The sequence below is a fragment of the Miniopterus natalensis genome, chromosome 4 (assembly GCF_054644295.1).
Source record: "Miniopterus natalensis isolate mMinNat1 chromosome 4, mMinNat1.hap1, whole genome shotgun sequence".
Taxonomy (NCBI): Eukaryota; Metazoa; Chordata; class Mammalia; order Chiroptera; family Miniopteridae; genus Miniopterus; species Miniopterus natalensis.
This window is the reverse complement of record NC_142084.1, coordinates 6,132,542-6,157,876: the sequence shown is the minus strand read 5'-3', so window position 1 is coordinate 6,157,876 and position 25,335 is coordinate 6,132,542. Positions and strand designations below refer to the sequence as shown.

At 46.0% G+C, this 25,335-nt stretch overlaps 1 protein-coding gene across 2 annotated transcripts; it reads right to left on the bottom strand.

Moving 5' to 3' along the window:
- Positions 1-704: 704 nt before the first annotated feature.
- Positions 705-21,487, bottom strand: MYOZ2 (myozenin 2). Of its 2 annotated transcripts, none has more exons than XM_087815902.1 (5): positions 21,412-21,487; positions 12,778-12,947; positions 9,990-10,149; positions 7,021-7,204; positions 705-1,090 (listed from the first exon to the last, which is right to left on the bottom strand). In XM_087815902.1, the coding sequence occupies exons 1-5, from the start codon at positions 21,485-21,487 to the stop codon at positions 856-858; spliced, it is 825 nt and encodes a 274-aa protein (XP_087672028.1). In that variant the 3' UTR covers positions 705-855. The 2 variants fall into 2 exon arrangements, with proteins under 2 accessions (XP_087672028.1, XP_016056191.2); XM_016200705.2 differs by having other exon boundaries at positions 9,990-10,119.
- Between the last annotated feature and the right edge of the window lie 3,848 nt (positions 21,488-25,335).

Below are 25,335 nucleotides of genomic sequence, written 5' to 3'. Positions count from 1 at the left end.
AGTATGTATATACACTGAGTGATTAAAAAGTCTGTTTGTTAACATACAGTTCATTTTCAAAATTAAGTGAGTGATCAGCTGTTAAAGTGTGTAGACATTTCGGGGGGACACCCTATATTTATGTCTATTAGTGTGTATTTTATTTGACTTTACTCTTCTAAAAATGTATGCATAAAGGTGAACCTCATCAGCACAGAGCAGGGGTGAGGAACTTGAATTTCAGGTGACTTTGGCCTTTGAAACTAGGTAGCAGGATGTCCCCTGAGTCATGCCTCAGTCTCCCTGACGGAATGCGAGGGACTCTCACAGCCCAGCGGGCCCTGGGGAACGTCTGGAGGGATTTCCCACTGACGCAGCGCGGAAGACAAAGCCCTTTAGAAACGGTAGGAAGGTCTCATGGAAGGACTTGGGCAGCCACGCTATTTGTCCCGGTCACCTGGAGGGGCCCAGCCCAGCCCTCTTCTGTCGATGCGCGTCCATGGCCTCGCACAGCTCTCCTCCCTTAAACAGAACACGGATGGGCCTAAATGTCTGGACTTGCTTTCATTCTAGATGCCGCTTGGAAAGCTTGTTGGGGAGCAGCGCCTGGAAGGAGGGTGCGCCCCGAGGTGTCTGATCTGGGCTCTCAGGGAAACGGCGGGGTGGTTGAGACCAAGTGCGAACAAAGTGAGGAAGAAGGACAGGCGAGTAGAAGTTTTAAAACAAGACTGTGAGCGGTTTATTAGTATTTGACCTGAGGTGGGAGTTAAAGGCCATGGAAGGAAACTGCTAAGCTGCTATCAGTTACCGCTCGAGGAAGCGAGCGGCCCTGCCGGTGGGAAATCAGCGAGCAGGCGCCGGGCCGAGGCGGTGCCCTCACAGGTCTTCCGACTCGGGGACCGCGGCGTCCTCTGCGGGCTCGGTCGTGATCACGATGGGGATGTTCTCAGAAAGCCACCCCTTGGGAGTCCTGTTGAAGGACCGTCTGCCAGAAAGAGGGTTGGCAAAGGCCATGAACCTGGAATCTGTTAGAAGCAGTAGCTCAAAATCTGGAACCTTGAATTTAACCATTTTCGATGCTTTTTCAAAGCCTCCAAATGGAGTGGCAACCCTGTGGGGAAGAAAAATAAGAATAAATTAACTTCCAAATGTATCAACTAGAGAATAGAAAACAGCTGAATTAATGATCTTATGGGCATGCTGTGCTATATTCTTAGCACGATTTCTGGTTTTGACCTCGGAATGAGCGTTTCCGTTCAAGGACCATGCCCAATAAAACAGATGCCTGATAACAAACTGGTGACAGTCCCATCGAACGTACCCTTAGTCTGGGGCTAAACTAACCTATTCCCTGTACCTGGAGATCGTCAGAATCATTTCTGGCCGTTGGGCCTTGGCTCTCAGTGTTGCCCTGCGTGAGATGTCCCCTCCCTGCTCCGCTCCACCTGCCTGCGTCCTGTGGCCTGTAAGTCCCAGCTTCCCAGCAGCTATCCCGGCCCACTCCCCCTTCCTGAGCCAAATCCCTGCAGCACTGATTGTCTATGCCAGTCATTCTGGGCTCATGAGAGGGACTTAGGTCCTCATTACTCTTAGCATTTAGCCAGGAACTTGATTTTCATTCGGGTGCTCTGCGATTATGAAAGTTGAAAAGGTTAAGTAGCTATGAAAGCTAACAGTTCTGGACCGGGCACCATCACAGGCCACTGCTGGACGTGCTCCTCAAACTGTACTGGCACAGGAATCGCCTTGGGCCCTTGTTTAAGTGCAGATGCTAATTTAGTCACCCCAGGCCGTGTCCTGAGAGTCTGTACCTCTAACCAGTCCCCACGAAGCCCATGTTGGTCTGTGGCCACGCTTCAAGCATCAGGACTTCACAGGACTGTCTCACGAAACCAGCAGCCGCCCGAGCCGGTTCTAGGGACATCCCTACGTCATAGGTGAAACGGAGGCACAACCTGTTAAATGGCTTGCTCACACTCACCTACTTAGGAAGTGGCAAAGCCAGGGTTTAAACCCGGGGCCCCGCACTCCTTGGAGGCCTGCTTTTCTCGTCACTACCCTGTACCACGCACTCATGAGATGCTTCTTAAGGAGCACTGGGCCTTCTGAGATCACTTTCTAACCGTGGTGTGTTGAGCCCTGGCCAGTTTGGCTCGGTGGTTAGAGCGCTGGCTCGCAGACCAGAGGGTCCTAGGTTCGATTCCAGCCAAGCGTGTGCACCTCCGTTGCAGGCTTAATCCTTGGCTCCAGCCGGGGTGCCTGCAGGAGGAAACCAATTGATGTGTCTCCCTCACATCGATGTTTCTCTCTCTCTCGCTCTCCCTCCCACTCTCTCTGAAAAAGTGATGGAAAAAATATCCTCGGGTAAGGATTAAAAAAAGTAAAAATAAATGCAGGGTGTTAAGGAATGTCCACCCACTTGGGCAGTGTCTAACCACATTGCTGTCACATGATGTCACTATCTGATTCAATGTCCCACATTTGGTCCTTTGATTTAATGAACTGAAGAGTCTTTAGGACTCAAATTTGATTCTGTGCCTAAGTAAAACCTATTATTCTTGGATGCCAAAGGTGTCCAAGACAATATTTTATCATTTTAGAAACGTACCATTATATATAAATAGTTTGTTCATTTGTTGACTCATTCATTTATTCATACAACTAATAAGTGATAGCTCAGTATAGCTACTCTGCCATGAGCTAGGAACTTGAAGATGGAAAGGCTGTAGTTATTCTTAACTTCGGTGAGCTCACTAAAAAGTAAACATTGAAATGCGAGAAAAAGAACAACACGTCGTGGACTAAGAGTTACTAAGGGAAGAATGTCCCGAATACAGAGCTGCTTAAGGTAAAAAGCACCAGTCTGCCTGGTAGGTCAGGAAACACTTGTTAAGCTTAGAGCCTGGGATCAGGACCAGCTACGAAATTTGTAGGGCCCAGTGGAAAATGAAAACTCGGGGACCCTTGTTAAAAATTGTTAAGACTATCCAAACAGAGACAGCCAAGCATCCAGCCAAGCATGGCCCTGCTGGGTTGGGTCTGCACAATCGCGCAGGACACACATGTCACTGTGGGGATCGTCACCCACCCCACCATTCTTTTCACATTGTTTCTGTACATGCCGACCCTGACTAATATGTAGCTTATAGATAAAGAACATGTTTGCATAAGAATCCTAGGAACTAAATTCAGAAGATATAGACTCTGCCCTTAAGTCACCCCAGTTCCAGGAGATTTGCTGACCTTCAACCGTAGAACCAGGATGACATAGAACCAGTATGCTGAAGTCCAGGATGACACACACCAGACCATCACTGGACCACTTTTGAGGTCCTTATCGGAATGCACTGCGCTGGTCTGCAAGTAGAGAACTTTTCAACCCCCTTTCCTTGATTTCTTTGTTCTTCTTTCCCTCTCCCTCCTTATAAAAACCTTTGCCTGCACTGAGATGTTGAGATGGGCTTTGGACAAAAGTCCCCCATCTCCTCAGGTGACTAGGACTTGAATAAACCTCATTCCTTCTTCATTAACAGTTGTCTCACGAGTTTGGATTTTGTGGCACCAGGCAGCAGAGCTTGGGTTCTGGTGACACACTTCCATCCTGGGAGTTTGAAAATATGTGGTTTCCACTGGATATAAGATGCCAGACTTCGTTCCTAGATTTAGGTTGAATCTGGTCAATTAACCTTATGCTTATGAATTCCAGAAATGGAATTTACTCACTTACTTATGTTTTTTCTGCATTGAATCAAAGAAGAAATGTTCCTCAGCCACTGAAATCCAGTATTTGGGTTTGGTACAAAGTCTATTGCTTTTTCCCTTTTTGTCCAGTTCTGTGTATTTTTCCCTCCCAGTTTGTGGGTCATTTTCTTCTCTTGTAAATGAAAACATTCCCTTCCGTTCCATCACTGGTCTCCTGCCTCCTACCTCTGACCCAGTGAAAGCTTGTGTTTGAAAAGCAGAGTTTTCTTTTCTTTGGCACCATTGAGGCTGTATCCTGTTTGCTTGAATTTTTATTGCTCTAGGCACACAAAGTAAAGAAAGTCTATTAACAGAGATGTTAAACATTCAAAGTGAGGCTACTTGTAGGATATTTAAGGTCTCTGAAAATGGTTTCAAATTTTAGTCAAAGACAGTGAAGCAAAAATTTCCACTAAAAGATTTGAACTAGTCTACCAGGAGCTAACCCTGCATCCCTATAATTCCCACAACATTTCTTCAACATAGATCTGACTTAATGTGATTTTACACTTGGTCATCTATGGACTGAGTAAGAAGCCTGTTCCACTCAGATTCACAATTAATAGGTGCTTTCTTGTTTATTTTGATTGATCAGTAATGGAATTGCGTTTGTGCTAATTAATAGTGCTGGACTTATAATACACCCTTAATACTGATTATTCTATAAGGTAAAGAATTTTGTAAGATGATTATAAAAAATTAAAATAAGTTACAAAACTAAATACCTAATATGTGTGATATATTTAAAGGTACTTTAGTCATATAATCATAGAATTTATTTTACAGACAAGGAAATTAATACAAGGAGAGTTAAGTGACACAGCTTTCTGAAACAGAGCTGGAAACCTTGCTTCCAGTTTAATTTCCCTCCCTGGTTACAATAGTACATTCAAAACGAGTACAGGAGCACAAGGTTGGAGTAACTGTGGGCTGTTTTGAAATCATGATTAGACTTGGGAGCCATTTCTCATTCAGTCATTGTCCCTGCTGAATGCTGCTAGACTGCCTCTCGCCTTCTACACTCCACTAACATCTAATGATTATTAAATATTGTGGAGCCACCAATAAATATTATATTATTCTTTGCAAAGGACTTTGGGGATATTTGGAAACTACTTCTCTCTCTCTCCCTTTCTCTCTTATTTGTTTTTGCAAAAATAAAAAACAAACAAACATGTATTAGAATGAAGTCTTAATATAATAACATTGAATTATTTAAGAAAGAGAAGGAAAACTTGTACTTATTACATTTTATTTTTAAAATGTATAATAGTTGTGTGAGGAACTAAATTTCTAGTCAAGTTATTTTCTCATAACTTTGAGTAGTTTGATAAAATAAAATTCCATTAAATAACCTATAGCAGGAAAGATATTAACCCACTTTGTACCTAGAAATTATTTTAACCTTTTTAAAATTATTGGAATGTGTTCTGGACTGATTCAAAGAATGGCTTTTATCACATTTAATTTATAAAGACCAAGATAACTATTGAGATTACTTTGTCTATGTGATTTTTTAAAATAAAAATTTATTGAAGTAAAAGATACATTTTTAAAAGTGTATAAATCATAAGGTAAAAGATGACAAATATTATTTATTTTCTAATTTTTTGTGTGGGTATATAAAAATATCATTAATTTCTATGCTGATTCTAATTACTAACCTGTAGCTTCTTTTGAGTTTCCTGTGGACATAATCATGTCATTTGTGAACAAGGACAGTTTTATTTTTCCTTTTTTGTACCTACAACTTTTGCTTATTAAAACAATACCTTTGTCTGAAAATAAGCATATGTGTTTTTAATTTTAACTTTTACCTTTAAAGAGTATTTTCCCTGGATATAGACTCACAGGCTAGCAGTTATTGATTTCCCGACCTTCAAGGTGTCATCCCACGAGCTTTGAGATGTTCTCATTGACTTGGTTTTCAGCCCATTTGCAGCCCTGTGTCTTCGTGTGGTTGACTGGCTCTCATAGTACTTCTTGGATCTGAGGTCTGATGTCTTTTGTCAATTTTGAAAAATTCTTGGCCACTAATTCTTCAGATAGTGCTTCTGCCTTATTCTGCCTCATTCCTTCCTGAGACTCTAACGACACCCATACGTTGGCACTTCATTTCCAAGTGGGTCTTCTGCTATTTTCCTGCATTTTAATCCCTGTCTCCTCTGTGCTCCGGTTTGGACATTGTCACCATCCACTTTTGAATTCTTTCTTCAGCTGTGTTGAATCTGCCATGAAATCTATGTATTTAATTTTTAAAAACATTTCTATTATGAAATATCACACAAGTACAGAAAACCTCATACGCATGTACAGCAGCTTATTCTAAAACGAACACCTTGTCATCACGCATGCTGAGTCTCTACAGGAGCACTGACCCTGTGCGGCCCATCGCAACCTCTCCTGCCCCAATGGTTGTCCTTATTTTGACTTTCATGATAAGATCAATTTATAAAAGATTTTTTCAAAACCTTTCTATGTTAATAACTCAAGTGTGCGTCTCTGAATGCAATGGTTTCCTTTTGCCTGTCTTTTAAAATTACGTCTCTCAAAGGTTTTTTGTATTACAGATATCCCTGTCGAAACTTCCTCACATGTTATTTATTGAAGAACCCAGATCATCTGTCCCCTGTGGTTTCCCACAGACTGGATTGTACAGACTGTATTCCCTTCGTCTGTTTTAGCGTTTCTCTGTCCTTTGTGTTTCCTGTGAGTTTTACATGGACCCAGTGACTTGGTATTTTAACTTCTCAGTTACAGTTGCTGTATTTTTGTTTTTTATAGGATTTCCATTTAACCCTTTCAAAAAGCATTCCCAGTCAGCTGGCCGTTCCAGTAGCGGGATCTTTTGTGTCTGTTTCTTTCATTTATTATTTTTCTCTTCACTTTTAGTCATTTGGTCTTGTCTCAGGTATGCCCGGTAATTCTGAATTGACTGATGAACGTTGTATATAAAAACTGTAGAGATAATTAGAGTCTCTAAGTGGTGTCATCTTTCTTGGAGAGAGGATTTACTTTAGTCCTGGCAAGCAGTTTGGTTTAGAGGAGGTGACCTTTATCCAATCTACGACTGTGGATCGGCCCACGCACTTATTGTCATGAACGTTGGCATGCCTCTCGTTCACCTTTATTCCAATGGTATAGCCTTCAGAGTTCCCAACTAAAAGCTTGGAATATTTGGACCCCTCCTCCTCGCACACCCTAGCTAAGGGGTTTTCTGTCAGAGGATTCAGTTCTCTGTGCGTGACCTAAAGACCAGGATAGCACAGGCCAACCCGCCGCCCAGGATAACTGAGTTACCTGTTGAAGCTCCTGTAATCAGGCAGCTCTGCCTTCCCCTCGGGCTTGAACAATTTAGGGTATAAAGCCTCTAGAAGCTCCGGATCACTGCTAATGGCCTGCTCCCAGGGCGACTGGTAGTACTTGGGGACAGCTGTGGTGTTGAATCTTTCAGGAGGAATTTCCTTCAGTGGCCCGGAATATCCTTTGGAAAAATATAGCGAGAATAGGTAAACACAGTCCCTGAGAGTTGTGAAACTCCACCTGACGTTTTGCCTAAAAGTAAGTTTACGAAGAAGGCATCCTTTGTATGACTTCTCGGAAAGGAGTAGCCTGAAAGTGTTAGACATGCGGTAGCCCCTTTAAAGGAATTTTCGAAAGGAACCCCTATCTTAGTATACATTGTTCAGTGCAACTATTCATTTAATTTTTAAAAATTGGGCCCCTCCCATTAATTTATAGGCTTTAGATATCATAATTAATGAATGAATTTGAAAATACATATCAAGTGTCTGTGTGGAAATAGCAGTGAAGACAAAGCGTCCCTGTCTTGGAGCTGATTTGCTGGAGGCGCTGCCCCCTCTCGTCTCTAAGTGCTGAGCGAGCTGTTTAAGCTTCAAAGTGGTGAAGGGATTTGCACTCCCTTGTGAGGCCCCGCTCTGCTCAGTCCCTGCTGTGTCCCTCCTGCGTTGACCTGGTTCCTGAAGATTTCCTTCCTAACTGCTCTTCTGCATCTGGTCTCACCTCCTCCCCGGCTCCTCTCGCAGGAGGGAGACAGTTTCTGTAAGTGCCATTTAAAAATCACTCAAACTGTGACATAAACTATAAACCGCTCTCACACACAGTGAGGGCATGGTCTAAGTCCTCAGGGCACAGCCCTGCACTCTCCGCGCACACGGCCACACACCCGCCGTGTCCTTCCTGCAATTCTCTGCTCCGGGAGGCAGGCCCTGCGCCCAGGCCTCCCGCCGGAGCCCTCCCGCTCTCCGCTCCTGTGCTCTCTGCTGTCTCCAAAACAGCCCCTGCCTCCTTCTGTCCAACCTGGCCTGTCCTTCCTTTACACTCCATAGTCCGCCTCTCGGTAGTTCTTTCGTGTGGCACTTTACCTTTCTTCTCACGGCCTCCAGCATCTAACAGGAGCCTCTTTTTAAGGCTTCTTTTCCTGGCCTGCCCCTCAAACACTGGTGTCCCTCGGCGCTCTTTATCTATGCTATACACTCCGCCCGAGAATTTCATTTCTGTCCCTGGCTCTACTGGTCACCTACACATCGCTGATTCCAAGCTTGAGTTTTGACCTTCAGGCCCTTCTCCCCCAGCACCCGCTGTATCTGTCGCAGTGAGTATTACTGCCCCTGCGCTCTTAGACCCGGGTGCAGCCGTTTGCTAATACACCCTGTTTCTTTTCCTGTGTGGAAATTTTTCAAACAAACCGCTCTCTCAGCAGATGTGATCATCCCTCTGCCCTCAGGCGCCAAGACAGCATTGTGCCAGGCACCCCTCATTCCCGCAACCAGCCGCTAAGCATCACGCCCACACTGCTGGAGGATTTCCGAACAGCGGCTCTCAGACTCCGCTTCCGAGCCACCTCGGGTGCCTATTTGAAACGTTGGTAGGGACCCACATGCTGAGGGTTTCCCTCCAGAGATCTGGCTCAGTCAGTCTCAGGCACTGCTTACAAATCTATGGAAGTGATTTGCGAAGACAATATTGGGAACTTTATTCTAGAAAACGCCCTCTGTCCTCCGCATTTCCCTCAGGACTGCCCGGGTCAGGCCCTGCCGCCTCCTGCCTGGCCTTTCACAGGAGCCTTCGCGCTCAGCCTTCAGCTCCCAGCCCCTCCCAGGCCAGGCACCCTCCCCTCCGCTGCCCCAGTGACCTACGACCGGAAAACCTGATGGTGTCACTCACTGCCCCGGGGCAGGAATCTCAGTCACTCAGCAGGACACACCCGTCCCACCGACCTGTCCAGCCTCACCTCCTGGCGTTATTCTCTCACCTTTTACGATCCAGAGCTGTGGCTCTGCCCCTCATGCCTCCCCACTGTCCATGAGATTCCTGGGCCTGCCCTCGGCAGTTCTTGTCCCCGGCCATTTCCTATTTAGGCCTCAGCTTGAGACGACCTCCTCTGTGTGGCTGCTGCTGTCTTCCCAAGAGACCAGACTGGACTTTCCTGCGTCTGTCCTCTGTACAGTACCCAGAACTCCACTGTCACTGCCACCGCATTTTATTTCGTTTTCCTTTCCTAAAGTTGATCAGGGGTCGGGCATGCAAGACTCGATATTTTTAAATTTTGTATTTTCAAAAGTTTCTTAAAATCCCACTGCCCTAACACAATTGTTTTATTTTTGTGTATTTTCCCCTCGTTTGTCTTCACCCGTAGACAGAATGATCACATTAACTGTAAACCTGGTACCAGACCTGGATTTAATTCATCATCATCAGTCAGTATGGATGCATAGCCACTCATACCTCAGTTTCTTAATTTGTAAAATGCAGATTGTAATAAAAGTGCCATGGAGTTATTGTGAAATTAAGGGAGACAAATATATGTCATAGCACTTCACACACTGTACAGTTTTATACAAATAGAATTTCAATATAATTACACATGACTCCATGTTTAATGTAAGAGGTACTTTCCCGCAAATACAACGGGCTGTCTGAGGGAACATAGGACCACCGTCAATGTTCTGCATGACTCCTTAGGTCTAAACCTTTACATTGGCCTTGAACTTACCCACAAACAAATACAGGGTGGGCAAAAGTGGGTCTACAGTGGTTCACAGGGAAAACACAGTAATTGATAAATAAAACTGCAAGAATAAACTCTGTCTTTTGCGTGCTCACAATTGTAAACCTGCTTTTGCCTGTTTTGACCCTAATGAAGCCAGCTGTCACTTTCATTCCATTTACCAAAGGAGCCGAGTGACTAGAGCCACACGTCTAAACGTGCAGCAACCTTATGTTCTGTCCGTAAGGCGGCGCATTACCTGGTGCGATGTTTTCTGGATTCGGGGGACTCCTTGGATCCGGGGTGTTAGGAGGAGTGAACGGGGCTTGCTGTGACCCCCCGTCCAAGGGGCTTCCGTCCAGTTTCCCATTCTGCATGGCGAGGTTGTGCTGCATCGGGCAAAAGCAAACAGCTGAAAACTCGAGAACATTAGCACCCCCACAGGAGATGTCACATGCAGGGGCCTCCATTCATAGCGCTTGCAGACAGCGGAGGAGCTCACTGCACTGTCGCTTCATTGTTTCATGGAGCCTCATCGTTTACATGGTCATTGGCTGAGCTGCTGAATGAGAATTTTTTAAAAATATATCTTTATTGATTTTAGAGAGAGGAAGGGAGAGGGAGAGAGAGAGAAACATCAATGATGAGAGTCATTGATCGGCTGCCTCCTGCACGCCCCCTGCTGGGGATGGAGCCAGCAACCTGGGCATGTGCCCTGACCGGGAATCCAACCTCGATCTCCTGGATCCCAGGTCGATGCTCAACCGCTGAGGTACGCCGGCCAGGCTGGATGAGAAATTTTACTGCCGTCAGTGTAAGGTCCGTTTCAGGATGACAGTCCACTTCATAACAATCTTCTGAGCCTCACTGTGGGCCGGGGGCTGGGCGAGGGCTTTGCATCAATTATTTCGTGTCCTATTCGCAGCAGCCTTGGGAGGTGAGTCTGCTTAATTCCTAAGTCTTTACTAACCGAATGCAGAGCATACTGGTCAAACATCGGGCCTCGTCACTGTTACATTGCTATTTTATTTAGAGTTGGGATTTAATTAGATTCCTTAGTATGTCTTGTTTTAAAATTTAATCTGATATTTGAACACTAGTCAAGTGTAACAAAAAATAAAATAAAATTCTACTTTAAGTTTCCTAAACTTGTAGAAGGAAGAATTTGGGATTTCTAGAAAATAAAGTGCTTAAAAGATGTTTGTCTTTTAAGTTTTAGGTGAATTTGTATATTATTACAACATAGAATTTATTGTATGGTGATAATAAAGCACTTTGAAAACAGCCAATTTGGATTTTAACAGAGAAAATAGACACTGCAGTAGGTTAGGTCCTCAGAAGTACAGCCGGACCTCATCTCTGTAACAAAGCACTGTTGCTCTGTTACTTACATGGGGGAAGTGTGTGTGTTTTAAAAAGCCAGGCTATATAAGAAGTGCATAAAGTCAAATTATCTCTTAAATTTAGAAAGAAAAATTCAGTAATAAAGACCAATTTTGACTTTTTTCTGTACTACATAAGCAAGCAGAAAATATTTTAATGCTTTTTTATTTCTATATTTATTTATAAGGTGATATAGTGAAGTACAGTTTTACATTTCAATACTAATTTCACTTTATAGAAATGTGAGGGGAAAAAGACTATTTGTCCTAAAATCCAACTCTTTATCATAATTAAAGACCATAAGTTAAAGGCCTCCTAATTTGTGCCAAATACATAGTAAATGTTAATTTTTGAACACAGTGAATAGGTTTTCAGGACCCCAGTGTATCTAGTTTGGTCTTATTTCAGAATTAGTCGTTATAGTAGGCTTTCTCTTTCCCCACAGTACCTAAGGTTCCCGGGGTGTTCGCGAAGCCCCTTGTGCTGAAGGCTGGGTCGGCTCCACTGCGAGGTGTGGGCCTAACAAACGCCCTTGCAGAAGTTTCATTACCGTGAATACCCTTCTGCGGTGCTTTCCCTCGGATGCCTGTTTTCTTCCCCTATCCCTTCTTGCCTTTCTTTTCTGTGTGTGGAGTTGAACCAGAGCGTTGAGACTGGCTTGTGTAGCCAGCAATGGGTCCTCACCTCTTGTTAAGAATGCACATTTCTGCCCTGGCTGGGGTGGCCCAGTGGTTAGAGCGTCGGCCTGCACACCGAAGGGCCTCGGGTTGGATCCTGGTCAGGGGCACGTGCCTGGGTTGCAGGTTCGATCCCCGACTCCAGTCAGGGCAGGTGCAGGAGGCAACCACTCCCAGTCAATGTCTCTGTTTTCTCTCTCTCTTCTCCTCCCCCCCTTCCACTCTCTCTAAAAAACAAATCAATGGAAAAAAGTATCCTTGGGTGAAGATTAAAAAAAACAAAAAACAAGAATGCACATTTCCTGTGGTTCCTCTTTATGTCGGAGAAGGTCTGTGTGGCTTGAACTGGCCAGTTTCTGAGCAGTCTAGTGAGCCCCAAACTGCGCCTACATTTTCCATTTTTAAAACGCTACTTAACGTTTGAGCAAATTGCATTGATCGCCGGGAGGGAGTTTGTTTGTTTACTAGCTTTTACTTTAGGAAACCTTTTGTCTGAAGAGTGTTGTCCTCACTGGCTTGGAGGCTGATAACACCAGCCCTCCCGGCACGACATGGAGTCACGCCGGGGACCAAGCCTGTGCAGCTCCCGGCTCCTCGGGCGCCAGGCGAGCCCCCCCCCCCCCCCCCCGGCGGCGCCACTCTCCGGGAGCATTTCCCCCCCAATACTTAACTCACGGTGATAACACGTGTTCGCTTCCAGTGCCGGGACCTCCCCCCTCCCCCCCCCCGGCCTGCTTCCAGTAGAAAGGCCAGGACCTCAAGTGCCAGTCCCCAGGCTCACAGTGTCCCTGCAGGACTAGAGATACTCAGTCACACGGGACATTCTTCTGTTTACCCGCCGACACGACTCACGGTCATGGTAAAGGGAGTCTGGCAGGACCGACGGAAAGAACATAGGCGGGGTGCTTGTTTGGGAACCTGGAAATACCTACACGTTTAGAAACGTGGCCCGTTTATTTACATACCACGTGATCAAGTTATACCCACATTTATCTGTGCTTTCGATTCATACTGGAAATTTTCAAACGTGTATTTGTCCGACCGTCTCTGGCGCATCTTAAACAGGCGGGCGCCGCGGTTACCGAGGTGGGACAGCTCTTCCAGCATGATGTCGCGGGGGATGCTGACCTTCTTGCCCAGGTGCATGCCGTCCACGCCTGCAAAGCGACACGCACGTGTGTGAGAACCCCGTGGTGAGCACTTAGGTGCTCCTCTGGGCTCCCTCCCTTACCAGCTGCCAGCTGCTAGCGTGGTGGTGACACGGATACGGGCTCTGTGCCCAGGCTGCCACCCCTGGCTCCGCCACTCCCCAGCAGCATGGTCACAGGTGTGTTCCTTTTCCTCTAAACCTCAGTGTCCTCATCTATAAAATGGGGCGCAGGGGTTAAGACCGACCACAGGGGCTGATGTGACGGTTAAAGAAATGCTTCCTATGAAGCGTTTCGCTTGCTGCTTGGCACACAGAGTGAATGGAAGTGCGCTGCCCTCACTAGGAGTAGAATTTAATCTTTCCGGAATTGGGGAGTTTTCTTAATGAGCTCGGTGTTGCTCCCCACTTTTGACGCGTCAGCCCGAGCTGCTCCTGCCACTAGGACGCCCGCCCTTCCCCCATGCCGCCCCGTTTCCCGTCTCTGTCACCGAGGAGCGCACGTGCTGGGGGCAGGCGAGACGTGTCGAAGGACCAAGTGCTTGCAGAGCAGCCTGTGCCGTTCCTGTGCCCCCTCCCTCCCCTCAGCCTCCGTCCACGACCACGCGCGCCTTCGCTGCGTCCCACAGCCGGGAGACACAACCTTACGGTTTGAGTTCTCTTCATGTGTTAGTCTCTGCTGTCCCCATGCATGAAACATAGTGGAATCACTCCAGAAATCAGAAACATAACAGGAAAATCTCCAAACATTTGGAAACTAAGCAACACCCTCTACATAACCAGCGGGCTGCAGGGGGAGTCTTAGGGGAAATACCACCTGCACTGAGCTCAATGACAATGACCACGCTGCGTGTCAGAGTGGGAGGCGCACTGTTCACCCGCGGGAGAGGAAGGGCCTTTTCTAGCACTAAATGCGTACATTACAAAAGAGGGAGGGTCTCAAACCAGTCATCTAAGCTTCTACCTAAAAAAATGTAGAAAAGGCCTGGCCGGGCGTGGCTCAGCGGGTGAGCGTCGGCCTAGGATCCAGGCGATCGGGGTTCGATTCCCGGTCAGGGCACATGCCCGGGTCGCGGGCTGCAGCGGATCAATGACTCTCTCATCATTGATGTTTCTCTCTCTCTCTCTCCCCCTCCTTTCCTCTCTCTGAAATCAATAAAGATATATAAAAAAAATGTAGAAAAGGAAGAGCCAGCTAAACCCAAAGCAAGCAGGAGTAAGGCATAATGAAGGTAAGGGTGGGAATTACCATCAGAAGTGCAACAGCGAGCATCAGTTACACTTGGAGTCGGGGTTTGAAAAGATCAGTGAAACTCACAATTCTATAGCTACACTGACACTGAAACACTGTAGAAAACACAGATCCCCGTCAGGAACAAAGTGACCACTGCAGACACTGCAGGTAGCAGATGGACCATGAGATGGCTACACTCAGCTCTGCACGTTCATTTGAAATCTTGGAAAAAATTGACCAAGTTCTTGAAAAATGCAAAGTACCACGTCTTGTCCCATGTGAAGTAGATAATCTAATTACTTCTATACCGAATAGGCCATTGAATTTATAAATTTAAAATGTCTCCGAAGAGTAAGAGTAATCTCTCGAGCTAGATGGTGTCGCTGGAGAACCCTACCATTCAAGGAAGAATTCACTGCGAGGCTGCAGAGCCTCTGCCTGCAAGTGGAGAAAGAGGGGACGCTTCCCAATTCATTCTTAAGCTAACACAACCCTGGCTCCCAAACCAGACACACAGAAAGCTACAGGCCAGTGTCCCTCCTGCATACAGAAGCAAAAGCCTTTCACAAAGTATTAGTACGTAGGGTTCAGCAACATATAAAAATAACTACACCATGAGCTAGAGGGGTTTACTCCAGGGATACAAGGCTGGGTCAGTATTCAAATATCTATCGACCCAATCCCCCATCGTTTAACAGCCTCAAGAAGAAAGATCGCACGACTGTACCTTCGGGATCTAGGGCTGGGCAGCGTTGAAGTTGACAACCAAAGCATGGTCCACTCCACTAAAGAATAAACCGATAAATTGGACTTTATCAAAATTATAAACTTTTATTCTGAGAAGGATTCTGTTAAGGGAGGTAGCTCTATTATTTCTCATATTTGCATATGAAACTACAATTATCTCAGAATAAAAGGTTTAATTAACTGGTATCAAGCCATGAAAGGACATGAATGATCTCTTTATGTATATTGCTGAGGGAAAGAAGCCAGTCAGTAAAGGCTACGTAATCACCAGGGTCCACTGATAAATATTCAGGAAAGCTATGAGGCACTAAACTCCATGAACACAACCATTATTACACTTAAATTATATAAAGTTAGTAATTAGATAAGTTATATTAAAAACAGAGCAATAAAGACTCAAAAAGTATCACTGTCTAAATCTTTTACTAATTTTTGCTGTTATCTGTGCTCTTGGTGTTATTTATATCTAATGTATCTGTTCGGTGGAAACTACATAATGTCCTGTTGCTGCACATCTCCCCACAAGTCCCCACACAGTGACTCTGATGGCAGCTTGATACTGGCCACCGTGGGAGTATTTATACCACAGAAATTAGCAAACTCATCCTGGCTGGTGTGGCTCAGGGGTTAGAGTGTCAGCCGGAGCTCTGAGGGGTCTCGGGTTCAATTCCCGGTCAAGGGCACTTGCCTGGGTTGCAGGTTTGATTGCGGGCCCCCCGGGGCACCTGCGGGAGGCAACCAATCTCTCTCTCTCCCCGTCCCCGTCCCCCTCCACTCTCTCAAAAAAAAAAAAAAAAAAAATCAATGGAAAAAATATCCTCAAGTGAAGATTAACAAAAAAATAAAGAAAGAAAAGAAAAGAAATTAGGAAACTCTACAGAGCAAGGCATTCCCCCTGCCAAAGAACCAGTAGTTCAATATTCGCTAGCATACCACTAGACGCAGGCAAATGTTAAGTCAACATAGTTTGCACAAACAACAAAAGACATGAAGTAACTTCTCCCAGGTTTGCCCCCTCCCGGGCGGTAGCTAAACCTGCGCCATGGCCAGAGCAGGAGCCCGGGCCGCCCACTGACGACACGCTCACCATTTAGACTATCCGAGCGCGGAGGGCGTCGCTGGGCACACGGAGTCCTAGCTCAGCTGTTCCCTGCCCTTTGCTGCAAACCCCTGCGCAGGGTCTTAGCTGCGTCTGAGCTGGATGCCTGATAAATGATATAACTTATTCAGGATACGCATCCTTGACCCGATGGATTAAAGGTTGTCTTTGTGGCATTAGATCATCCATTGAAAATAATATTGTGAGGCGTGTTTTCCTACTGATGTCATTGATACTGACCCAGAATTTTCTTTTTATTCTTTAATCATTTGATAAGACATCATCTATTATATTTTGCTCTTCTTTCAAGGAATTGGTGATTATCTTTGAATAAATATTTAATTATGGAAAGATAAACATCAACACATAACATTAGAGTCTTGATCATAATCAAATTAATTTCCCCCCTTAAATCTCATAATTTTTGGTCTACTAGAAATGTTAAATAATTGTCACCAATATTCCTTCTCAGTAGTATCCTCCAATGTACAAGATTTTTGTAGTTAAATTAAGATTTGAAATCTTGCATTTAAAGAGTTCATGCATTTGGATTTTTGAGTATACTTTCCTTCCACTTTTTATACTGCAAGTGCTCGAAACAAAAGGAAAATCAGATTTTATTGGAAGAATGTCAGTCACCATTGAAAGTGAGATCAGTTCATTTTTCAAAACTTACTTCAATGTATAGTCTTATGAGTAGACACTTAAATTCCTCCGTAGGAAACATTCTTTTGGGTTTGTTTTTTTTCGCATTAGTTTCATAGATTAACATTCTGAAATTAAGTCAACAAAGATTTATGTGTGCCCAAGTCGTTCTGTATTTTTTATTTGAAAACTTGATCCTGCCAAAGTTACATATTTAGTTAGATCAGTGGATTCAATTCACACTTGGTAAAGATACCCACTTATAAATAATGGTAGTAAGACAAGCGATCTTTCACAACTGTTTCCCCACGACCCCCTGGCAGCTGCAGCTCTGGTGGAAGGGGCCGAACCCCTGAAACAGACTGGCTGTGGGGTGGTCCCTGGCTTTACTTAGGAGCCTGACTGAGGCCAGCAGATTTCCTCTGCACCTGACAGGACTGCCTGCAGTCGGACTATGTGGGTCGTCCATTAGTCTATGAAATATACATGATTGCATAACACAATGTGCTATATAAAAGATAACAGTACAGACTGTGATTTTGAAAAATGCCCGAAAAGGCTACAATTGATAAAACTTTATTAATCATTTTCTCTATATTAAAAAGTTGATAGTGAAATCCATCTGGGATTTCTTATTTTCCTATTTTATATCTTTTTGCCTTGATTTGAGTTCTAAGACTATTTTATAAAGTTCTTAAAAAAATAACTGTTAATTAAAATATTATCATTTCATGGCTGTGTAAATCTATAAACATTTAAGAAATGGGATTACCAATATATTAAATTACATGAATCGAACGGCACAAACAGAATCATCTAGTTCTGTTTATAGGATGGACACCTAGAGCACCTGAGAGTGCGAAAGGCAGCAAAGACCCTGGGTGACGGAACAGTGTGGCCGGAATTAAACACCTGCCGGAAACTGGAACTTAGCCTGGTTTCCTGCTGCTCTGTTTCTGGGGGGCTGTGCTGGGGTGCAGCAGCCTGCGGCATGCTTGGGACATCTATGAATTCACAAGGTGTTACTGCACACCAGTTTTCAAAATAAAACATCCTTTCTTTTAGGGTTATGAGAAATTTTAAACCAAAGAAAACTAACAAACTTGTGCACGAAAGCATTAGGTGAGGTTAGGTTTCTTTTCTGCCCCAAACTTTTTGATCTGTGGTATTTAAGGCCTTCCTGGTGTCCTTATTTTGATACAGATGACTTGATTAATTGCAGTTTAAGATTTGCCCATACAGGAAAGGGAAAAGGGTCTTCACATAGTCTTTCATCTGAAATTCAAGATGTTATACTCTTTGCTTTTCCAAGAGCCCTTGCAGTTATGTCAATATTACCACTGCTTTTGTTATTTATTGGGGGAGAAACCCCAATGCACTGATGTTTGGCTTTGGCACATAGCTCAGTAGAATAGTGACAGGATTGAGAACTAGATGTGTCAGCACACCCGGCCTCCTCACTTTCGGCTGAGGGCTCTGATGTGTGGTCTGGACCTGGGGATCCCGGTACCGTATCGTCCACAGCCCCCCATCTAGGACCTGGGTTCCTGTTTGCACCAAGCTAAGCCCTTCTCCTGAGATCACAAAAACAGCACCCCGGTCCCCCTGCTCTGTGCTGGGGAAAGCCGGTCACCAGTCATCAGGGAAAAAACAAAACACAAAACAAACCCCCTGCTCCCCCCCAAAAAACCAGTTCAGAGCCCAGGCGAGGAAACTGAGGAAACTGGAAGGCGGCAGAAGCAGCCTTAAGATCTGGGGCCCTCCCTGTTTCTGAAGCTCTCCTTCTAAACTGTCAGCAACATCTGCACCTACGACTAGGGGCATGGCCCTTCCACTTCTCATGGGCATTTTATTTCCAGTTCCTGCCCCACGACTTTGGACAAACACGAGGTGTTCTTGAGCGTCTCTCCGCGCTTTCTGCCCCCCTTCTCTTTCTCTACAAACGCCCTTTGCTCCCCCCCCACCCCCCCGCGTCCTTCAGTGTCCAAGTCCCAGGTGAGGTGCTGAGCAAGAAGCAGCCCTCTCCTGCCCCACAGGACTCATCCCACACAAGGGCCAGGTCATCCTAGGTTTCAGTCTGTTTTAGAATCACGCGTACATGGTGCAACATGGCTCTGATATTTCTGTGCAAAACAGAGGTTTTGTATCTTGACAGTAACACAGGACAGCTGCCCCATCAGCTCCTCTATTCCCAGTACTGATGGTGACCACGGCATAGCGGTAAGTGTGGTCGGTCCAGAGGATACCACCTAGTGTCAGGGGACACGTTTTATTAGTTATTTGTTGGGAGTGTGGTGTATTTGCTCCTGGGACACAATTTGACAGCAAACATAATGGGCCCATAATGAGTAACAACTTGGGGTGTAGGTCGGAGAGACCAGGAGTTGCCATTTTTCCTCACGTCTACCCAGTTTCTCATAGTTTAATCTAGGTGGATAGCACTTCTCAGAAATTCCTTGAGATTATTTCTCCTTCAGGTGGGATGAGTGCTCTGTTGAAAAACTCTCGTTTGTTTGCTTTTTTAATTTTTATCTTTTTCTACTGATTGATCTCAAAGGCCCACCCAGTGGGGTCTCCCCCACAACAAGGACTGGACCCGACTTCCGTCTCAGGGTTGGAAGGTGGCCCTCTTGGCCGGCTCATTTTCACAGTCCATTCTCCTACAGGCTAAATGCGTTTTGAAAATGGATATAAAAATAAGTTGCTTATAATACTATAAATAAATCCTGATGCACAAGGGAAGGGGGGCTTTTAAAACATTCTCTTCATTTCTATATAGGACGATCCAGTTCAGCTTGATTGAATTAGTCGTATAATTAAGATTGAGACAGCCACATGCTGTGTCTTAAATCATCCAGATTTTTACTGCTGCAACTTAGTATTTGAAAGTCTGGAGGATGGTGCCCAGAACGGTTTCTCTGCCTTCCAGGTCTCATTTCTGCATCCTTAGAAAATTGATGCTCCCCTAAGCCCCAGGACCCTAAACATCAAGCTGCGTACAGATAGGCAAGTTCCCTAGAACTTGTCAGAGGGACTGGGGGGAGTTGTTTAAGCTGCTCCATAAAGCACTACAGCTGTTCTGTGTGAGGAGTGAGAGAGGCTGGGATGATCCCTGTGTTATCTGGAATCCTCGGGCCCCAGACAAAGGCAGAGCGTGTGACTCCACCCGTGACTGGGAAGGGGGGCTTCAGGGGACGGCTCAGGGCCGGACCTGCTGCTGCTCAGATGGTGGTGTTGAGGGGCTTTCCCCGTTTGAGATATAATTGTATTCTTTTATATTTCATGAACACCAGGGTTATGCTTTATAAAAAGGAAAGGTGACTCTTATCCTTGTAGGTCCATGTCTAGACTAAGCTAGAGTAGGACCCAGCATGTGATTTAAACGGGGAATTCATTAAAGGGGTCAATTGATTTATGATTATGGGGCAATGAGGAAATGATAACATCTCAGGTCTAGTTTTAAGGTAAATAATTTAGTCTTGGATTCAAGTGATCATCTGATTTTTGACATATTGACCAGGAAAACTATAAAAACAATTTCAAGTAAATTACCAGGAAGCACAAGGAAGCCTATCCACTGTCAGGAAGCATGTGTTTGGGACTTTGGATGGATTTCAGTTCTGGAATCTAATGGAATCGGATCCAGAATCATTCTCGCTTTATTCCAAGCTAGTCTGACATCATGAGACACGGGGCCTGGCTTGGGTTCAGGTGCTGATGTCATCTTGCAGAAAACAGAAAACGACCCGTTCGACTGGGCTGCACTGTCGGGGGAGCATCTAAAACGTCTGCTCTGGGCTCCGCTCGCTCCCTTTGGGGCAGGTGAGGTGGGAACAGCGCTGCCCACCCGGCCGCCCCTGCAGCCCTCACGCCCGGGGCTCGGGGCGGCTCAGGTGGAAGGTGCCTTCCTTGCCCTTGGGGGGAGCTGCAGGGCACCCTGCTGAGAACTCCACAGGTCTGTCTGGAATGGCTCGAGTCAGCCCTGAAAAGCGTCTGGATGTTCTACTTACTCTCTTTTAACATTGACGACACCCTTTGCCCGTGAACGACCCTGAGTTTCCTTCACAACAGTCAGAACGCAGTGTCTAAAGCACTGATTCCTAGAGTTATTTGCTAGAACCTAAAGAAAAGGAGAGAGTGGAAATCACCTTGCATCTGATTTAACTGAAAATTATTTTGAATCGCAGGCTTTGAGATTACAAGAACTTTATATTTTCCTAGAAATTATAAATAAAAGTAGATTTCCACACAAAATATCTTGGTCTCGGTAAATTAATTACTAACCATGATGACTGGTTTCAGGGTTAAAGAAATTTACAGTGAATTATGAATTCCAACCTAACATCTTTTGTAAAAAAAGGGGGGGGGAGGGTGATAGAACAGATTTCTAATGATTTATGGACTCTAAGGGAAATAAACCAAGCCTTGCCACGTGGGATGAACAAGGAAGACAAACCGGAGACCTGGCCAACAAGAAGACAGACCGGGAGTGACATCCACGCTCCCGCACAACGGCCCTCAGCTGTTAGATGCCTCATTCCTTCCAGCAGTTGCTCATCTGAAAATAGCTTCCAGATGAGAAAGAATGACTACAAAGGGATTAGTGGCCATAGGCTCCCTCTCCCCCGGAGCTCCGGCTCTGCCCTGACACAATGCCCGGGGCGCGGACGCCGACAGGCCGGCAAGCGGCGTCAGGAAGGGGCCGCGCTAGGGCCCGGCTACGCTCAGGCCGCAGAGGGGTTGTGGTACCATGTCCGTGGATCTCCTTCATGATGGCCGCGGCCTGCTGCTTCCTCTGCGTCACCGTGGAGCTGTGTGGCAGCATGGCTCGCTCCCTGTAAAACAAATGTTGAAGCGACGTGAGGAGCTCCCCGGGGGTGTCATAACGGTCCTTTGGAAAGAGCATCCTTGCTCTCTGAAGAATGTGCTACTGCTTTCTCCTGAGGCTGTGCGGTGCATCCCTGCCGGGGACCGAGCCTGTCGCTCATGGACCCGCAGCGTCACGGTGGGCCGGGTGACACCCGGGCCTCAGGCTCGGCCTTGTCTCTGCACCAGCGCAGTGACCGTCAGGCAGCGGGGAACAGTGAGAGAGGCCTCCTGCCCCTCGCTCTGTTCCGGTTCACCGTCACCTGTCGCTGTGTCCTTACTGGCCTCCACTCGCACAGCATCCCGGTACCTCCATTCCAGCAAACTGTGACAATGAGGGAAGGACACAGAGCAAAGCAGAACGCTCTGGTGGTGACGTTAAAATTGGCATCGACAGCTGTCCTTTACAGCAAAGAATGCTCATTTCTGAGTCACAGCCCTGCGGCCCCGTGGACAGCCGAGGGATAAGCCGTTTTGGGAAGCGGGGCACTCACCTTGCTCTGGGCCCTGCTTTCCAGCGGGACGAATCCCCGGGTGTGGAGGGAAGACGGCGGTGGGACCGGGTGGCTCCTGGGCCGATGGCTCTTATCCTTGCGCCCGAGACGGCATGGTCCCTCGCTCTGATCAGCGGGGACTGAGCCTTGCCGAAGAGGCTGGCATCCAGCTGACATCAGCCGACTATATATAGCAGCGAATGCCTCAGCCACTCATATCTTCCTGGCGAAAGAGAGGGCAGGGGGAGATTAGGTTCTCTCCATTGTTTCTGGCTGAATGAACACACAGAGGCTTTGGTGGAGCACCCTCCGTTTGAAGAGATAGTAGCCAAAAGGGATGTTAAAGGCTTTTAAAGATGTAGCTCTAAGGCTACATCTTAGTGGAGATGGCAAGACGCACATGCATTAGAACAGAGCGGTAGGCTATGAACAATTAAAATGAGAGCGCGGGATGTCAGGCCCATGGGACTTAAGAAGGAAGCAGATGACGCACGGGGGTCAGGAGAGCCACCCCTCGGCCAGGCTGAGACAGATGCGGAATATTTATAAGCACAGTGGGGAGCGTTTTGAAATGGACGGTAGATGTTGAGCCATGAGGCTGTCCTGCCGAGAAGCTGAGGCTCCCCACGGGTCATGCTGTTTGACGAGACCCTTAGAGAAGCGCGCACCACGCGGGCCCATCCCTGCAGCTGTGGAGTCGGGGTTCCCATTCGGGGGGTGGGGGATGAGAGGTGTGGGAGGGCGGCCACTCCCGCTGGGCCTGGGACACAGGATCGTGCTCCCATTTCTGGGCTTCTGCTTTCATGACCCCCACTTGCTGGGGCTTCTCTCCACCACATGGCTCACGTACACAGGACCCCAACCGTGTCTCCCGAGTCCTTCCCAAGCCTCTGGTCTGAAATGCCACAGGGTGCCACCCTCTGGTCCCTACTCTGCTTCGTGGTTCTCTGTATTTTTGTATAGCATGTCAGCTTTGGCAAAATGGTTTCTCATTGGTACCTAATTAATACCTTCAATACAGACATTCGCTAAGAGGCGACTGCAATAGATTAGCTTAAACCTACCATCTGCCACCTTGAACTATCAGTCCTATGATCAGAATGGATAACCCGTTTCACAAAACCCCTTGCACAAAACAACTTCTCTCTTAAGTGGCCACTTGACTGATTTAAGTCAAATGGGAGTGACAGAGAACCCCGAAACACAGAAATTGTACAAGATGGAAGTGCGTTTTCCCACACAAGCTTAGTGCAGGGGCAGGTGATCTAGGGCTGGAGTGAAGGACCTGACATTAGGGGCTCAGTCACCTTCTAACATGTGCTCCACTGTCCCTAAAATGTGGAGCCCTCGGGCCTGAACTGTGCTCCAGCTCTGGTCCCCATGTTCACAGTTCAGTCAGCAGGAAATGAACCAGGCACACGGTCTCCCTCAGAGCACAACCTCTTTCCCTCACAGCCTTGTGGCCAGAACTTAGTCAAATAGCCACGCGCAGCCAGAGAGAGGTTGGTGACATTGACTTTGTTTTGCTTGGCCATCTGGTGGCTAAAATACAGAGCTTACCTTACTGACAAGGGAGATAGGCAGTTTCTGGGAGGAATCACTCAGTTTTTGCCACAAGAACATATCCACATTATTTTATCTACCATCTATATCTATCTATCATCTATCTATCTATCTATTATCTATCTATCTATCTATCTATCTATCTATCTATCTATCATCTATCTATATCTATCTATCTATCTATCATCTATCTATCATCTATCTATCATCTATCTATCATCATCTATATCTATCACCTATTGATATCTATGTATTTATCTATCCATCTACCTGATATCTGTTGTTCCTACTGAAACGTGACCTCCATAAGGCCTTGGGCTTCTTCTGTGTCTTCAGCAGCAACGCCTGTGCCTGGCCTACAGCGGCACCCAATACTCATTGAATAAACGAGTGGGTTGGGATTAATGTGGAATGCATTAAAGGTTTGGCATGCACTTGGAATGCTCTTCCTGTTATGTCAAATCCTTGGGGGAAATAGGGTTGTAATAGATGAACAGTCACTTGAGTATGAGAAGATTGGGGCCACTTCCGAGAGAAGTTGTTTTGTATGAGATTTTGGTGTCTGATCATAAGACTGGTAGTTCAAGGTGGTAGATGGGAGGTTGAAGCTAAGCTATTACAATAGATTCTAAGCAAATGTTTGCATTGAAATGTTAATTAGGTTCCAATGAGAAACTATTTTTCCAAAGCCAACAAATTTAAATTTCCTCTTAAGACCCTTCAGTGGTGTTTCTAGCCCTGGTTTCGGCAGTTACTGCAGTTTGCTATTAGTCTGGTTTCGTAACTTCTCAGTTCGCTCATCTATGAAATGGAGACTACGATTTCTACCACACAGTATCCTGGTCACGTTACATGTAATAATTTTAGAAATTTCTGATACTTCATAAAAATTTAATACTATTATTCAATACTGTTATTTATTATAATTATTCCGGCAATATGGGAGGGTTTAGAAACTTAGAGTAATCAACTGCATTACTCAGTAAAAAATAAAAATATATTCAGAAAACTCCACTTTTCCTATTTGCTCACCTTCCTGTGTTTCCGACGTTGTGTTATTTTCAGTCCTGCAGGTTCAAATGCTTATGTTAATTTTGGTTTCCAAAATGAAAGGAGATATTTTAAGTGTGTTTAAAAATATATCAACTTATTTGGTTTTGTTTATTTTTCGATTATACTTAAAATTGTTCTGCCTTATTTTCAAGCTCACTCATACCCCTCTCTGATAGGTTCCTGGCTCTCGAGTTCTCGCTCGTGCTGGGGGAAGAGCGAGCAAGCTGCCGCCCTGCGGCCTTCAGGCAGCGCACGCGGGGTGTGCTTCCTGGCACCGGGCTGCCTTTCAGCGGGAGCCTGAGTGGGTGCGGCCGAGCGCTTTGGGTCGGTCCATTCTGACAGCCAGTGCGCCTTCATGTGAAACTGAGTCACAGCTAATGCAGTTCTATTCCATCTGTGTGGAGAGCTAGCTCTAGAGCACACTTCCTCGAGCTTCAGCTTCCTTCAAATTTGTCATTTTCCTTAACCAATGCCACCCCAATAATTTAATTTTTAAAAATGTGTCATATTGCCATCTCCCTTTGTCTGCAGCCCCCACCCTCTGGCCCCCAAGACCAGGATGCCCCCTACACATACCATACACCAGCAGAGGCCCTCTCTTACCCCCGGATCTCAGTGCCACACTCGCCTTGTCCTGTAATCATTCCTGTCCATGCAGCTTCCTCCCAACCCCCCTTTACGCAGGGCAATACTTAAT